An 18,202-nucleotide genomic window follows, 5' to 3' on the forward strand; every position below is an offset into this window, starting at 1 on the left:
GGTAGCTAAAGCTAAGCAACTAGGTTCAATGTTAAGTAGCTAACATTAGGCTATAACTAGCAATGCAAATTGCTTTCTGAGATACAAATAATATTACGACACAGATTATACCCGTAACATTAGCTAGCGAGTCAGCAAGCTAATGTTCGCCAGCTAACTAACAGTACACTTTAACTTGCAATGAAACGACTTTCTGACAAAATTATAAACCTATAATATCTGCAAATGTAGCTATGTAGACTCTGGCCCGCGTACATGCATGAACGATTCACGGCTTTAACTAAGTAAGACGTCCGGGGTCTTTTCAATTTTGTTTGTAGCTAGCTACAGCTTGTTTGGCCCGATGTGTCACATTTATGCTTACATACAGTATTCTCAAGATGGCATATGTAGTTCTATTCTATCTAAGACAAATATGTATTTGTGATGGCCAGATTCACTGCTTGTCAAATCTTCATCATTATTGTCATTGTCCTCAACATCAACATCACCTCTTTATATTTCTGCTTACTGACACATTTTATGCCAATGTACAGTATTCTCAAAACCACATATGTGGTTCGGGGACTGATGTTTGTCGGATATGAACATAGACATCAGTACCATTATCATTATTGTTGTCATCATCATGACCGTCACCATCATCATCACGATCATCACCACCATCTACATCAATACAGGCTGGAATGTGTTCAGATTAAATGTAAAAGCTGGTTTTGTAGACCGAAAATTGGAGACCGAAAATAATTATTTAGTCTTTTGCATTCAGTATTGATTGTGAATGGCGTGCTCTTACACAGTACACTACATGATCAAAGTAAACAGTACAATAATTGTTTGTAGGTATGCAAAACCATGAAAACATTAGCTGTTAAGTTTTTCAATTAGCTTTCTTCCAGGCTGAGTTGTATTCATGTGTTAATGAGAGCAATGTTTCTCCTGAAACGTAGGCCTAGATTAATTTTGAGTTCTATATTTGAATAGGTATATTTCCCATAAGGCAGTGTTTTTATAAGGTGGTTTGTTCTGTAATTTAAGTCTTCGGAATGTGTGTGTGCGTGCATGCGTGCTGTCTCGGAGTGGAAGCGAATCACAACGTTGTGTCTGTTCGTATTACTCCAGATAGACATCAATTCAGCATGGAACAACAGCAGCATGAGCAGGTCAGCCATTAATGACTGTTACTGCCCAGTCCGCTATCACTTCCTCTCATCCTCTCTCTTTTTAGTAAATTACATTACACAGACCATAGAATTACATATGTAATAGGATCTTTATGACTCAGACACTCGGCTGATGCTACTTTCTCTAAGGCCAAGTCACTTTTTCCCTGGTTGTTTTAGGAATGAAAAAGTACCTTCATTGCCTTGGCATGAGTCTTTCCAACAAACGCTGAAAGAAATGATCAGACATGTAATGATAGTGTTTACCTCAAAAGTGCCACAATCAATTCCAACGCTAAATAAATAACACACACTGTAATTAACAGATGGACATCATCATTTGCCATGATGCTGACAGTTATTGAATAATTTTGATGAAATTGCCCCTGCTGTTGCAGTATTGGAGTGGTTCAGGCATCGTTTGCTCTGTACTGGATGATGAGGGAGGTGGTGGTGGTAGATCCCCAGGTGCAGAAGACTCTCCCATGGAAGAGCCAGTCTGTCAGTTTACCCCCTGGTGAGCAGGTGGATATCGCCTCGTTTCTCAGACCTGTCTGTCTGCCACGCTCTCTCTCTCTCTCTCTCTTTCTGTCTCTCTCTCTGTCTTTCTCTCTGTCTCTCTCTCTCGCTCACTCTCTCTCTCTCTCTCTCTCTCTCTCTCTGGTCAATGGGATCAGCTGTTCTGTCTCTCATCATTGCTGATTTTCTGGTAGAGTACTGTGTCCTGATATTTTACTGCATCCCACATTGGGCTAAGAATAAGCATAAGCACACACTTTTACTTGAATGGCAATGCCCTTCAGGCCAATACTATGTTGGCAGTGATTGCGGTGCTCTCTGTGCTGTCGGTTACGGTTGGCTATGGGTTTGAGTCATGCTGCTGACGATGACAAAGGCTGTAACCTCACCTCATTCTATCTAGCCCCAGTCTATGGCATAGCAAAGGCTCTTAACACTCTCAAATGTCATCTAACCTCTTAGATAACTGTCTGTCCTGTCCTGACACAGTGTCTGAATTCCAAATGGCACCCTATTCCCTATGGGCCCTGGTCTAAAGTAGTGCACTAAATAGGGAACAATGTGCCATTTGGGACGCACACAGTGTCCTCTGTTCCGGTTGCCAGGCAGGCACTCAGTGAAATGCTATAAACATCAGATCCAGCATGAGCTGAGCTGCATTCACCTCTGCCTCATCACCTCTTTCAAAGAGCAGCTCAATTAAACAATGTGATATCTATCGAGCTCTCCATAACCCAATACTCCAGGTCCACTGCCATGGGAGTTTGTTCTTAAACACAAGCCTTTGAAGTAGTCAGTCATTTGGGGACTAGATGTGTGTTGAAATTCAAACTTTGAATAACTTTAAGCACAGCCTTGCATTAAAAAACACTGTCTAAGTGGTTGGTTGGTTGGTTGGTTGGTTGGAGGAGGGGATTAAAGAAGAGTGTGAGAATAATTTGCCTTGGATTGAGGTGACACAGGGCAGAGACAGATTACATCATGGGAATGGCACCTTTTTTTCTGGTCGGGATAAAGAGGGTTCAACTCATATTGTCAGAATCCAATGTATCAACCTCCACTTTCATGAGTATCATTTGGATGGTGGTTGTAATGTAGTCAGTGCAGACAACCATCATCCCAGTAGACCCCTGCCTGTCTAACCCCCAGCTTCACTCCACATGTAGTGCCCTGGTGTGACCATGGGTGGTGTTAGGATGGCAGCTACTGTTGGGGGTTAGCTATTGGCCACTGTGCCCTGCTGCCCGCCTGTCATTGGCCCTGCCTGGGCCTTGGGGTCAGGGCAGATTAGAACGTGAAAAGCCTTTCCCAGGGGTACTGCCTGGCATGGCCAGTTCTGCCCGCCACAGGTCACAGTTCAGCTGTCTAATCAGGCGTAGCCAAAACAACAGATTTATCACACACTCCTCTCTGTCCTCCCCCCTCTCTTTCTCGTTCTGTCTATCCTCTGGTTCCCCGGCTGCCAGAGTGCAGCATTGTGTTACACCCTTCCTCCATCTGGTTCTCCTTCCATCCATCCATCCCTCCCTCCTGTCCCTCCTCCCTCTGCCATGCTCTATCTGTCCCACCCTGCACCGTACCTACAGGATGTCCCTGTACACAGCACATATCTACCCTAGTGAGAATAGTGTAGCACTATCCCCAAAAGGGCCATTGTGGGCACTGTTTACCAGTGTACTATCGACCTGGGGAACGGGTAGTCTAAGCCTAGTGGTCTCAGCTCTGGGCTTGTGAACTGCCTCAGTAGGGAGAATCACTACCCATGAACCCCCCCCCCCTTCTGGTACTGCACAAAAATCTAATTTGCATTTGGAGGTAGATGAAGGGATTGGGTCTCCTGGCCCCGTTTGGGTTTCTACAACACCCTGGGTGCCAAATATTTGGAGGGAGGATTGGATTGTCCTGCTTGTATCTTGATCTGGGTAAAGGAGATTTTCAGATACTACTAATCTCCTTGAGAGAGAGAGATAGAGAGAGAGAGAGAGAGAGAGAGAGAGAGAGAGAGAGAGAGGGGGAGAGAGAGAACAGCTTCCAGCATCCCCTGTCCCTTTCTCTATCCCTGCCCCTCTCCTTCACCCGTCCCAGGCCCTCTTCCCAGCTCCAGCCTCTTTCCTGTCCTTGTCTCTCTTCCCAGCCCCAGCACCTTTCCCTGTCCTTGTCTCGCTCCCCAGCCCCAGCACATTTCCATGTCCTTGTCCCTCTCCCCAGTATCTTTACCTATCCTTGTCCATCTCCCTAGTACCTTTCCCCGTCCTTGTCTCGCTCACCAACCACAGCACCTTTCCGTGTTCTTGTCCCTTTTCCCATCCCAGCACCTTTCCGTGTTCTTGTCCCTTTTCCCATCCCAGCACCTTTCCATGTCCTTGTCCCTTTTCCCAGCCCCAGCACCTTTCTCTGTTCTTGTATCTCTCCCCATCCCCAGTACCGTTCCCTGTCCTTGTCCCTTTTCCCATCCACAGCACCTTTCCCTGTCCTTGTCCCTCTGCTCAGCCCCAGCACCTTTCACTGTCCTTGTCCCTCTCCCCAGCCCCAACACATTTCCATGTCCTTGTCCCTCTCCCCAGTATCTTTACCCATCCTTGTCCATCTCCCTAGTGCCTTTCCCCGTCCTTGTCTCGCTCACCAGCCACAGCACCTTTCCATGTCCTTGTCCCTTTTCCCAGCCCCAGCACCTTTCTCTGTTCTTGTATCTCTCCCCATCCCCAGTACCGTTCCCTGTCCTTGTCCCTTTTCCCATCCACAGCACCTTTCCATGTCCTTGTCCCTTTTCCCAGCCCCAGCACCTTTCTCTGTTCTTGTATCTCTCCCCATCCCCAGTACCGTTCCCTGTCCTTGTCCCTTTTCCCAGCCCCAGCACCTTTCTCTGTTCTTGTATCTCTCCCCATCCCCAGTACCGTTCCCTGTCCTTGTCCCTTTTCCCATCCCAGCACCTTTCCATGTCCTTGTCCCTCTCCCCAGCCCCAACACATTTCCCCGTCCTTGTCTCGCTCACCAGCCACAGCACCTTTCCGTGTTCTTGTCCCTTTTCCCATCCCAGCACCTTTCCATGTCCTTGTCCCTTTTCCCAGCCCCAGCACCTTTCTCTGTTCTTGTATCTCTCCCCATCCCCAGTACCGTTCCCTGTCCTTGTCCCTTTTCCCATCCACAGCACCTTTCCATGTCCTTGTCCCTTTTCCCAGCCCCAGCACCTTTCTCTGTTCTTGTATCTCTCCCCATCCCCAGTACCGTTCCCTGTCCTTGTCCCTTTTCCCAGCCCCAGCACCTTTCTCTGTTCTTGTATCTCTCCCCATCCCCAGTACCGTTCCCTGTCCTTGTCCCTTTTCTCATCCACAGCACCTTTCCATGTCCTTGTCCCTTTTCCCATCCACAGCACCTTTCCCTGTCCTTGTCCCTCTCCCCATCCCCAGTACCGTTCCCTGTCCTTGTCCGTTTTCCCATCCACAGCACCTTTCCCTGTCCTTGTCCCTCTCCCCAGCCCCAACACCTTTCCATGTCCTTGTCCCTCTCCCCAGTACCTTTCCCCGTTCTTGTCTCGCTCCCCAACCCCAGTACCTTTCCATGTCCTTGTCCCTTTCCCCAGTACCTTTCCCCGTCCTTGTCTCGCTCCCCAGCCCCAGTACCTTTCCATGTCCTTGTCTCTATCCCCAGCCCCAGCACCTTTTCATGTTCTTACCTTTCCATGTCCTTACCTTTCCCCGTCCTTGTCTCGCTCCCCAGCCCCAGCACCTTTCCATGTCCTTGTCTCTTTCCCTAGCACCAGCACCTTTCCCTGTCCTTGTCCCTCTCCCAAACCCCAGTACCTTTCCCTGTCCATGTCCCTCTCCCTAGCCCCAGTACCATTCCCTGCCCTTGTCCCGTTTCCCAGCCCCAGCACCTTTCCCTGTCCTTGTCCCTCTCCCCAGCCCCAGTACCTTTCCCTGTCCATGTCCCTCTCCCCAGCCCCAGTACCTTTCCCCGTCCTTGTCTCGCTCCCCTTCCCCAGCACCTTTCCATGTCCTTATCCCTCTCCCCAGTCCCAGCACCTTTCTCTGACCTTGTCCCTCTCCCCAGTCCCAGCACCTTTCCCTGTCCTTATCCCTCTCCCCAGCCACAGCACCTTTCTCTGTCCTTGTCCTTGTCCCTCTCCCCATCCCCAGCACCTTTCCCCGTCCTTGTCTCTCTCCCCAGTACCTTTCCCCGTCCTTGTCCCCTACCCCAGCACCTTTCCCTGTTCTTGTCCCTCTCCCCAGCCCCAGGCACAGCACCTTTCTCTGTCCTTGTCCTTGTCCCTCTCCCCAGCCCCAGCCACAGCACCTTTCTCTGTCCCCGTCCTTGTCTCGCTCCCCGGCCCCAGCACCTTTCCATGTCCTTGTCCCTTGCCCCAGCCACAGCACCTTTCCCTGTCTGTGTCCCTCTCCCCAGGCCCAGCACCTTTCCCTGTCCTTGTCCTTGTCCCTCTCCCAGCCCCAGCCACAGCACCTTTCTCTGTCCTTGTCCTTGTCCCTCTCCCCAGCCCCAGCCACAGCACCTTTCTCTGTCCTTGTCCCTCTCCCTCTCCCCAGCACCTTTCCCTGTCCTTGTCCCTATCCCCAGTCCCAGCACCTTTCTCTGTCCTTGTCCTTGTCCCTCTCCCCAGCCACAGCACCCTTCTCTGTCCTTGTCCTTATTCCTCTCCCCAGCCCCAGCCACAGCACCTTTCTATGTCCTTGTCCTTGTCCCTCTCCCCAGCCCCAGCCACAGCACCTTTCTCTGTCCTTGTACTTGTCCCTCTCCCCAGCCCCATCCCCATCCCCAGCACCTTTCTCTGTCCTTGTCCTTGTCCCTCTCCCCAGCCACAGCACCCTTCTCTGTCCTTGTCCTTATTCCTCTCCCCAGCCCCAGCCACAGCACCTTTCTATGTCCTTGTCCTTGTCCCTCTCCCCAGCCACAGCATCTTTCCCTCTCCTTATCCTTGTCCCTCTCCCCAATCCCAGCCACAGCACCTTTCTCTGTCCTTGTCCCTATCCCCAGCCCCAGACACAGCACCTGTCTCTGTCCTTGTCCTTGTCCCTCTCCCCATTCCCAGCCACAGCACCTTTCTCTGTCCTTGTCCTTGTCCTTGTCCCTCTCCCCAGCCCCAGACACAGCACCTTTCTCTGTCCTTGTCCTTGTCCCTCTCCCCAGCCCCAGCCACAACACCTTTCTCTGTCCTTGTTCTTGTCCCTCTCCCCAGCCCCAGCCACAGCACCTTTCTCTGTCCTTGTCCCTGTCCCTCTCCCCAGCACCAGCACCTTTCTCTGTCCTTGTCATTGTCCCTCTCCCCAGCCACAGCACCCTTCTCTGTCCTTGTCCTTGTCCCTCTCCCCAGCCCCAGCCACAGCACCTTTCTCTGTCCTTGTCCTTGTCCCTCTCCCCAGCCACATCACCTTTCTCTGTCCTTGTCCTTGTCCCTCTCCCCAGCCACAGCCACAGCACCTTTCTCTGTCCTTGTCCTTGTCCTTGTCCCTCTCCCCAGCCATAGCACCCTTCTCTGTCCTTGTCCTTATTCCTCTCCCCAGCCCCAGCCACAGCACCTTTCTATGTCCTTGTCCTTGTCCCTCTCCCCAGCCACAGCACCTTTCTCTCTCCTTGTCCTTGTCCCTCTCCCCAATCCCAGCCACAGCACATTTCTCTGTCCTTGTACCTATCCCCAGCCCCAGCCACAGCACCTTTCTCTGTCCTTGTCCTTGTCCCTCTCCCCATTCCCAGCCACAGCACCTTTCTCTGTCCTTGTCCTTGTCCCTCTCCCCAGCCCCAGCCACAACACCTTTCTCTGTCCTTGTCCTTGTCCTTGTCCCTCTCCCCAGCCCCAGCCACAACACCTTTCTCTGTCCTTGTTCTTGTCCCTCTCCCCAGCCCCAGCACCTTTCTCTGTCCTTGTCCCTGTCCCTCTCCCCAGCACCTTTCTCTGTCCTTGCCATTGTCCCTCTCCCCAGCCACAGCACCCTTCTCTGTCCTTGTCCCTCTCCCCAGCCCCAGCCACAGCACCTTTCTCTGTCCTTGTCCTTGTCCCTCTCCCCAGCCACAGCACCTTTCTCTGTCTCTGTCCTTGTCCTTGTCCCTCTCCCCAGCCACAGCCACAGCACCTTTCTCTGTCCTTGTCCTTGTCCTTGTCCCTCTCCCCAGCCCCAGCCACGGCACCTTTCTCTGTCCTTGTCCCTCTCCCCAGCCCCAGCAACAGCACCTTTATCTGTCCTTGTCCTTGTCCGTCTCCCCAGCCCCAGCCACAGCACCTTTCTCTGTCCCTGTCCTTGTCCCTCTCCCCAGCCCCAGCCACAGCACCTTTCTCTGTCCTTGTCCTTGTCCCTCTCCCCAGCCCCAGCCACAGCACCTTTCTCTGTCCCTGTCCTTGTCCCTCTCCCCAGCCCCAGCCACAGCACCTTTCTCTGTCCTTGTCCTTGTCCCTCTCCCCAGCCCCAGCCACAGCACCTTTCTCTGTCCTTGTCCCTCTCCCCAGCCCCAGCCACAGTACCTTTCTCTGTCCGTGTCCTTGTCCCTCTCCCCAGCCCCAACCACAGTACCTTTCTCTGTCCCTGTCCTTGTCCCTCTCCTCAGCCCCAACCACAGTACCTTTCTCTGTCCTTGTCCTTGTCCCTCTCCCCAGCCCCAGCCACAGTACCTTTCTCTGTCCTTGTCCTTGTCCTTCTCCCCAGCCCCAGCCACGGCACCTTTCTCTGTCCTTGTCCTTGTCCCTCTCCCCAGCCCCAACCACAGTACCTTTCTCTGTCCTTGTCCTTGTCCCTCTCCCCAGCCCCAGCCACGGCACCTTTCTCTGTCCTTGTCCTTGTCCCTCTCCCCAGCCCCAACCACAGTACCTTTCTCTGTCCCTGTCCTTGTCCCTCTCCCCAGCCCCAACCACAGTACCTTTCTCTGTCCCTGTCCTTGTCCCTCTCCCCAGCCCCAGCCACGGCACCTTTCTCTGTCCTTGTCCTTGTCCCTCTCCCCAGCCCCAACCACAGTACCTTTCTCTGTCCCTGTCCTTGTCCCTCTCCCCAGCCCCAGCCACAGCACCTTTCTCTGTCCCTGTCCTTGTCCCTCTCCCCAGCCCCAGCCACGGCACCTTTCCCTGATACAGTAGTAGTGGTAGGAGCCATGCTCTCAGCAGCAGCACAGTAGTGTTCAGGCAGGATTTGTCTCCCTCTGCTCACGCAGCGTGTTGTCTCTCACACTGCATTATTTGTGTGGGTGTTATATAACAGCATGGCTCCTGGCTAACAGACCAACACAACCCCCAGCACGGCACGGCACAGGGAGGGGGAAAGAGCTGTGGGCACAGGGAGAGGGCAGGTACAGTACAATACATTACCTTACAGTGCAGTTAAGTACACTACTTTAATGTATAGTGCAATATAGTGCAAAACAATACTGTACAAAACATCACAGTACAATACAATACTGAACACTTTCACGCTAGCCTAAATTCTGCTGATACTAAGTCCTGAGTTGATGTCATGATATCTATTAACTGGGGTCGAGGCTTTTCCCCAGGTGGCCGGAGAGGATACTATTATCTGCTGCTCCCTCCATCCAGATCTGCTGGGAATCTATCAGCCCACTCTTAGAGCCTTAACAACAGAACAGTCATGGTGGTGCTGGTGCTTATTGCCTGGCTGGCTTTCAGGAGATGGGGTCTGTACTCTGCACCACAGGAGGAGCAGCACACTGCCACCACGCTGTACTCACTCTCAACCCATATCTACAGTATCTGTATAGAGTTATACCAGACTGTACTCACTCTCAACCCATATCTACAGTATCTGTATAGAGTTATACCAGACTGTACTCACTCTGAACCCATATCTACAGTATCTGTTTAGAGTTATACCAGACTGTACTCACTCTGAACCCATATCTACAGTATCTGTATAAAGCTATACCAGACTGTACTCACTCTGAACCCATATTTACAGTATCTGTATGGAGTTATACCAGACTGTACTCACTCTGAACCCATATCTACAGTAACTGTATAGAGTTATACCAGACTGTACTCACTCTGAACCCATATCTACAGTAACTGTATAGAGTTATACCAGACTGTACTCACTCTGAACCCATATCTACAGTAACTGTATAGATAGACCCTGTATAGAGCCTGTATAGAGTTATACCAGACTGTACTCACTCTCAACCCATATCTACAGTAACTGTATAGATAGACCCTGTATAGAGTTATACCAGACTGTACTCACTTTGAACCCATATCTACAGTAACTGTATAGATAGACCCTGTACAGAGCCTGTATAGAGTTATACCAGACTGTACTCACTCTGAACCCATATCTACAGTAACTGTATAGACAGATACTTATAGAGCCTGTATAGAGTTATACCAGACTGTACTCACTCTGAACCCATATCTACAGTAACTGTATAGAGTTATACCAGACTGTACTCACTCTGAACCCATATCTACAGTAACTGTATAGAGTTATACCAGACTGTACTCACTCTGAACCCATATCTACAGTAACTGTATAGACAGAGACTTACAGAGCCTGTATAAAGGTGTACCAGGCTGCAGGTTACAGTCACTTCAAACCCTATCAATCTACTGTAATGTAACTGTATCAAGCCTGTACAGAGATTTACCAGCATGCAGGTTTCAGTCACATCAATTTACTGTAACTGTAGTCTGGAATAGGGATTTACCAGCCTGAAGGTTACAGTCACTCCAAACCCTTATCTACTGTAGCTATAGAGTCTTCACTTCACTGCATTAGATTTACCCCCAGCAGCACACAGAGGAAAATAAAATGCTTACTAACACTGCCCTGGCAGCTCCTAATACAACACACACACACACACACAAGCTGAGGAACAGGAGGCGGGAGAGCACTGATTCCTTTCCAGCAGCAGCCAGTGGCCTCATTGACAGCATGCCTTTTTTCCCACATTAAGCAGCTAATTAAAAGTTGCTGGATCCCAATCTGCCTTTGTAGTGGGATCTCTTCAAAAGGGGCCGCCAGTTGGAGAGATAGAGAATGAATGGGGACACAGTGGGGAGAACAGCAGAGAACAGCGGTGGTGTGGTGAAGGCCGAGAGGGTTGGTAATTAGGTGGCTGGCCTCTGCATCTTCTAAAAAGTGGACACAAGCACCCTTTGCTCTCTCTGCCGCTGCTCTGCTCTCTGTCTGAAGAATAGGCCATTACAGGACGGGGTGTACGGAACTGATCTGAGGGGGCACTGTTAGTGGGATCGTCAAGGAGGAGTAATGACATTCAAACATCTAAATGTGTATATTGTCATGGAGACTATAGTACTATGGGTGTAAATGGAGATGGAGAAAGACAGAGAAATGAGCATGGCCAGAGAACATGAGACCTTTCTTCATTAAATGGGTATTATCCTAAGGCCAGGCAGAAAACTCAATTACAGCCAAATATGCTTCCCACAAACTGACCCAGGGGCTGCAGATTTTGTTATTTCAATAATACAGGCTAGAGAGGAGGAAACAGCAAAGGACTACTGCCGCAAATAGATGCCACACATTCAACTCCTGTAAACAATCTTGACCTCATTTCTTTCCAATTACAAAGTCCAATTTGTGCACAGCATGCATCCTCATCAAATGTGGCTATATTGGCTACTATATAGTGGTTTGTGGCTAACTATAGCCTGCATGCTACCAGCTTTGGGTCAGTGTTGATACTAGTTTGTGCCCTTACTACTTCCATATTGTTCTGAGACCAAGTGATCTTCCAACGTTTGGACCATGTCCCAGATAGCAGAATCATATACTGTGATTATAATTTACAACTTTTTTAAATCACATAATTAGCAAGTACTGTTGCAAATCCCAATGTCCAAGTGCTTCCATTCACTGAAGATGTGGAGGTTTCTTTAAGCTTGTACTGTATTACTGATTTGACCTGTCCCTTGTGCTCTATGTAATGCATGGTAGCGGGGTGTGATGCAACAATAACTACTCTTTTTGTCAGTTACAGTATTGTTGTGGTTTATGCTGTATGCTGGTATGGTTACAATAGTATCTAACCAAGCATTTACAGAGGATACCGGTGATGTTACACTAATACTGATGCTGTTGATGATAACAGTGGGGATATCACCATCATCAATAATTCAACAACTAACATGGCCAATAAAAACAGACCCGTTGCTCAGTGTTGCAGGATGATGATGTGTTGCTCTCTGCGTTTCCGCTTAGTTTTTGTTTATGCCTGTTTTTAATAGTCTCCTAGCTAGCAGCGAGGGAGAGAGTGTGCCATGTGTGTGTGCGCACCGTGTGTGTTCCAATTATCATCCCATTAGTGAGGTTCAGGTCCTCTCCTGCGATGTCCACTATACACATTAATGAATCGTTCTCTAACATTAACGAGTAGATGAAGGGAGGGCACCCAGTGGGAAATATGAGGAGGGAGAGGGAGCATACCTGGTATGAGGGCTTGTTGTGGCATGTGTCTTAAATTGCATCCTATTCCCTATGTAGTGCACTACTTTTGGCCAGAGGCCTATGGAGTAGTGCACTATATAGGGGACAGGGTGCCATTTGAGATACAAGTTGTATGTTTGTTCAGTGGATTCAGGCATAACAGGCTACACTCTAGAATGATACAGTTTGGTATCTGACTCACCCTGCGTTGTCGATGACTCAGATAATATGGAGCCACATTCCGTTAGTTTTGTTCACGCTCTCAACAAATGCATCATGCTTTTCAGCGCGTAGTACATACAGGTAACTTCCAAAATAAAGGAAACACCAACATAAAGTGTCTTAATTGGGCGTTTGGCCACCACAACCCAGAACAGCTTCAATGCACCTTGGCATAGATTCTACAAGTGTCTGGAACTCTATTGGAGGGATGCGACACCGTTCCTCCACAAGAAATTCCATAATTTGGTGTTTGTTGATGGTGGTGGAAAACTGTCTCAAGCAGCCCTCCAGAATCTCCAATACATAATTGTCATGCTTATCAAACCATTCAGTGACCACTCGTGTGCTGTGGATGAGGGCATTGTCATCCTATAGGGGCATAGCCATGGTAACCAAAATAATGGCCTGCCAAGCATTTTGATACATGACCCTAAGCATGATGGGATGTATCTTCCTTAACTCAGGAACCACACCTGTGTTGAAGCACCTGCTTTCAGTATCCCTCATTTACTCAAGTGTTTCCATTATTTGGGCAGTTACCTGTACATCAATTATAAGTGGATTACCTCATGATATGGTGGAGTTGTGGTAGGCAGCACTCCCTTTGGTGGCCAGAGACAAAGGAATGGTTTGTTGTGGAGTAGACTGATCATTAGAATGCTAAGAGTTTAGTGTTTGTTGTTGTGGCTCTAGATGGGCATTGCAGCTCTGTAATTGCTTTCCATGTATTTTCATCTCCAGGGAGAGAATACTTGAAGGTTAAGTCTTAGGTGTTTTTATTTCAAGCTATTGGTACTACTGCTTTTCAGACGCAACCTTCTCATGAATTCTGTAAACATTGCGTTCCCACAGGCATTTACCCGTATTTGCACATTCCAGTTGGCTTTGATGTCGACAATGCATCCCCTCTTTCTTTCTCCAGTGGGCCGCCTCCTCATCGAGTTTGCCTCCCAGATGACGATGGAACGAGTGCAGAAGGAGAACCCCAACGTGACGGAGGGGGGCAAGTACACCCCACCGGACTGCCGCGCCAAACAGAAGGTGGCTATCATTATCCCGTTCAGACACAGAGACAACCACCTCAAGTACTGGCTGCACTACCTGCACCCCATCCTACGACGGCAGAAGATCGACTACGGCATCTATATCATAACCCAGGTTAGTGTTTAGGATCAACTGATTTAGGATCCACTTCTTCTACCCTGGACCTACTGTAACTTTAACTATCAATAGATATTAGCCACACAACAAAGTGGGCCATTGAACCGTAGATATTATGGAATTATAATGCTGTGCCTCACTACCTTTTCCAGTACGAGATAAATGATAATCCAATATACGCTGCTGTTTTATCCTTGTCCGTCCACTGAGTGACACATTTCATTCCCAAAACACTTCAAGAGAGGTCAAAGGAGCTTCTTATTCATGTAGGGGCAGGATCGTTCAACTTCAAGTGCCCCAGCCCCTCCATGTCCACCCCTGTTCACCATGAGACAATAGAAGTGTCGTACAATTCCACCATTCAGGGGAGGATGTTGGGTAATGTGCTCTGATGTCCTCCGTCAGTCCTTCCAGTGGGTGCAGCACCCTAGTTACTCCCTCTGTGGAACAGGCGGTTTGGTTCCGCATGCTCAGCTCAGCCCAGCGTGTCTCTTGATTTATGTCCCAGGCTCTCATATCTCCGTTATTATCCATGTCAGAGGCCTCATCTTCTCTATCATTAATGCTGCGCTGGTTCTTCTTCTGCACTGGGAACAGAGAAGTAGAAACGAGGAGTATGTGCGTGCATGCAATGCATTTGTTTCCCCTTTCATTTCCATCCGGTCTATTCTCCCTGAACATCTACTGTAGCTGTAGCTATTGTACTGTTCAAAAGCAAGGCTATTATTTAGGCTATGCAAATGTTTGGATGATGAGCAGAACAGAGTTCTTTTCACAGTCTTGTGTTTGTTGACCTATAATTAAGGGTAACCTGCCTGTTTGGTTTTGGACTAGTTTTAGGCATTGTGGGAATTCTTATCTAGCCTAATAAGTGGCAGATCAAGTGCAGATCACCATTTGAGCTGTCAGATGCTGGAAGCACATAACATTATCCAAGCAGCATATGTATATTAAATATAATGTAATCAGTTTCATATAGAGTTCATTTCCATTAGCAACAGTGACAAAGTAAAGTCCCTGACTCCCAGAGGATTGACTCACCAAGACACCAACCAGCAGCTGCAGGGAAAAGCTTTGATTCTTTTTTACATTTTCTGTTGATTACATTTTTGTAGACTCATTTATTGGTACACTCTTAAATAAAACGTGCTATCTAGAAGGTTCTTCGGCTGTCCCCATAGGGGAACCATTTGAAGAACCATTTTTGGTTGCAGGTAAAACACTTTTGGGTTCCTTTCTACAGAGGTTCCTACATGGAACCCAAAAGGGTTCGGTCTGGAACCAAAAAGGGTTCTACTATGGGGACAGCCGAAGAACCCTTTTGGAACTCTTTTTTTCTAAGAGTGTAGTTGCATCTCTGGTTTGTGACTTTATGTGTTTTTTAAATAAAGCCTAAAATGACCTGTCCCTCCAAATGAGTGTTTTGTGACATATCTGACTTTTGTTTTTGTGCAACACAATTACCAATGTGACTAAGCTCAGTATTGAGCCTGAGAGAGCTAGGAAATGGTGTCTGTGTACCATGTACTAAAATACTTAGAACCACTAGGCTAAGAAGTAATCACATTTTCCTTTCGATTATTTCATTAACCTATATCATGTTATTTCAAGTTATTCCTTTGGAGCGCATGCAGAAGAGATTTTGAATGGGAGTAACGAGTGTGTTGATATAATGGTAATATTATCAGAATTCTGCTTTCAATCGACATAGATGTATGATTCAGTGCAATACCTATCACAACATTCAAAATATCAGAATTGGTTAAATAACGTTATGCATGTCAACATATAAGGCTAGAATTAAGAGTAGGCAAAGTTATGGTGTCAGGCGAAAGAATAGTTCTCAAATGTTTTACCATTGTAACATTTGATGTACAGTCACATTCACCTTGGTCGTCTGAAACATGCTGTAGAGTTCACAGCTGGCGACGCCTCGTCGTGATTGGTTATTATGTTGGTTGCAACTCAAATCCCTTTAAAAGAGTCTTCTAATAACCCAATGAAAGCCTATAGCCGTCATAACAAACAAGATGTTTACAATCAATATTGTTTTGATAATACAATTGTTTAAGTGAAACTCAAATAAACAGTTCCCAGAATCATATATAGGCTGCAAAAATCCTACATTTGATTTCATTTGCAAAAATGTTCCGTTCATCACTTGAACGAAAGCCTCAATTAGCCAACCAAAAAAGCTAAAACAACGTAGGGCTGTAAAGGCAGAAGTATCTTGTTTTTCGAAAATAAAGTTTTATTGAGCCATTGTATTTACCCATGTTCTCTCTCAACTCTGGGACCACCTGCCAGCTGATTTTCTTGCCCGATGCTGGACTCTATAGCGCAAGAGGAGAGAGACTCAGACAGAAACATTCACACCTCCATTCATTTACAAAAGGATAGTCTAATAGCAGTTCACATTTCACTAACAAGGTGTGGGAATGCTGTAAATACTGACGACAACTGATGGTAAAAGCGTATTGTTTAAAAAAAAGAAAATGGTACACTATGGTACCTGGTTCACCTGACACAATACTAACATTTGAAATATCTAACTGAATATCACAGACCTGATTTGCCCTAAAGAAAATGCATCAACCCCCTACAAATATGTCAAGTTATTATAATCCGCATAATATTCAAAACAACCTTATAATAAGTCATGATTTATATACTGTATAGCCAGTAGTATAGCCAGTAGAAAGAAGCATATATACACAATTTTTTCAGCAACATCTTTGTGTTTTTGTTTATAAAATAATGATAAAAAGACTAGGTGAAGTAGATGTGCTGAAAATGCCTCTAGTGCTTCAAATGAGCATTAACGTCAAGCACGGCGACTCGCTGACGCATCAAACCGCACACTATATGTAGTATGACGCAACTTTTAAACGAGGAACCAATATACACATCATGGCAGTTTTATTTCCTAGGTTAACTCCCAACATATGGCTCAGTCAGATAGTGAGTGCTGCTCTAGAATTGTTACTATAATAGGGGCTTCACACCATGGCTGCACTGGGATCTACTCCCTCCCACAACAACGCAACCAGAGGAGGAGGGAGAGAAGCCTTGACAATCACAAGGCAACCAGAGACCAAGGATACAAGGGATTTTGACTCACTAATCGCATCCACACCGTTCTGCTGCTGCCATTTCTTATCCTCCTCTCTCGTAGGAGGACACTTTATCCATCACGCGCACCAGAGTGTTAAATGATTGTAAGTCGGAGCCTTTTACTCAGAGCGGTGGGGAGGAAGCAGAACAGTAGGGAGGAAAATTGGATAATTTCCCAGTTTATCATGCTTGCAGATCATTTCTGCCATGTCCTATGAGTCAAAACAGTTGTTTGAGGGAAATTCACCAGAGACAGAGAGATATATTCTCCAGCTGCCACACCCCGGGCCAGCAGCCTTAGTGCTGATTCAGTACCAGCTCTGTCACTCAGCAGAAGAGAGGGTCTACTCTGCTCTGCTCCTAATCTGATTCTGAACATGTGAACTCTTCCAGGAGATGCACAGACACAGGTGGTGCAGCGAAGAGCTTCAACCCTGTTACTGTGCAGTGAGCTTAGGCATCACATCATGGCATCACACATCACATGACATGGCATCACACGTCACATGACCAGTGGGAAAACAAATGGGGGAAAGCCGGGCAGACAGATACATAACCCTCTCTGTTCACCCAGTGGACTCCTACCTGATCTCAGATAGAGACTCAGCAGTGTATTCATACTTACCAAGGACACTAAGCACAGCCAGCCATTGGACAGCCATAGCTACTGTTATAACAGTATGTTCTGCGTGGGCGGCTGAACGGGGTGTCCGTGGTTCTGGTGGGGTCTGAGTCTAGCTACTGCAGAGCTGTAACACCTGCCAGGAACCAACGCCAACGTTTGCCTGTCGCCCCCATGATGCTCATCATGTTCACTGGAAGGAGGCCCAGATTGAGGGACTAAAAAAGGAACACTTAATATTGCTGGCGGTGCTGTTAACATGCTGTTGACAAGAGGAAAGGAAGATGCTATCTACAGTCACTGGAGAATATATGTTAGGTTAGATTCCATTTTCAACTAGATGATTAGAAACAATACCATATGATGTAACATAATGACATCATAATTAGTGTTTAATCATAGTCTTTAAGTATCACCGACATGCGTGACAGAACAGAGTGTGAAAGCTGATCTACAAAGCAGCGATGGAGTGATTGATTCTGTGCTGTCTCATCTGATGCCTCCGTGATCAGCACTAGCTGGCTGGCTGGGACGTGTGTGTTAGTCACACAGACTAAAGCCTGCAGTCACAGAGGGTGCTGCTTGTCCTAGTGGTGACATGGAGATTGCTTAGAGCCTTGGATTCATTTCAATACTTGTATCAGAAGACATGCATAGTCACTTGAATGATATCATTTAAATCCCCGTTTCCACAAACACAGTATGGTGCCCATGCTAGAACAATCAAAGTATGCTTTAACTACCTGCATGATTTGGAAATTATTCATAGTAATTACAATTTACAAGTACTGCAAATTGCTGAGGGCTTTATGTTTGCTGCCCTCTATGTTATAAGCTGATGATATAGGCTGAACTCCTTGTGATTATCAACACATGACATGGTTATCTCTCCCCCCTGAGATGGTGAGGTCATTGGAGGCAGATTACTTCATATCAGTATCCTAATGGAATGGATCTTGACACTTTTAGCATTTCAAAAGAATGGAACCTTATTAACGGGTAGGTTGTTT

General features: G+C 47.4%; 1 protein-coding gene across 1 annotated transcript in view; it reads left to right on the forward strand.

Annotated features, from left to right (window-relative positions):
* LOC139386878 (beta-1,4-galactosyltransferase 2-like) overlaps nucleotides 1-18,202 on the forward strand; it is a 150,010-nt gene that overhangs the window by 79,542 nt on the left and 52,266 nt on the right. Inside the window, exon 3 of the mRNA XM_071132740.1 lies at nucleotides 13,218-13,453. Coding sequence (XP_070988841.1) covers nucleotides 13,218-13,453 — 236 coding nt within the window. The remainder of the gene's footprint in view (nucleotides 1-13,217; nucleotides 13,454-18,202) is intronic.

The sequence above is a fragment of the Oncorhynchus clarkii genome, chromosome 28 (genome assembly GCF_045791955.1).
Source record: "Oncorhynchus clarkii lewisi isolate Uvic-CL-2024 chromosome 28, UVic_Ocla_1.0, whole genome shotgun sequence".
NCBI classification, from domain to species: domain Eukaryota; kingdom Metazoa; phylum Chordata; class Actinopteri; order Salmoniformes; family Salmonidae; genus Oncorhynchus; species Oncorhynchus clarkii.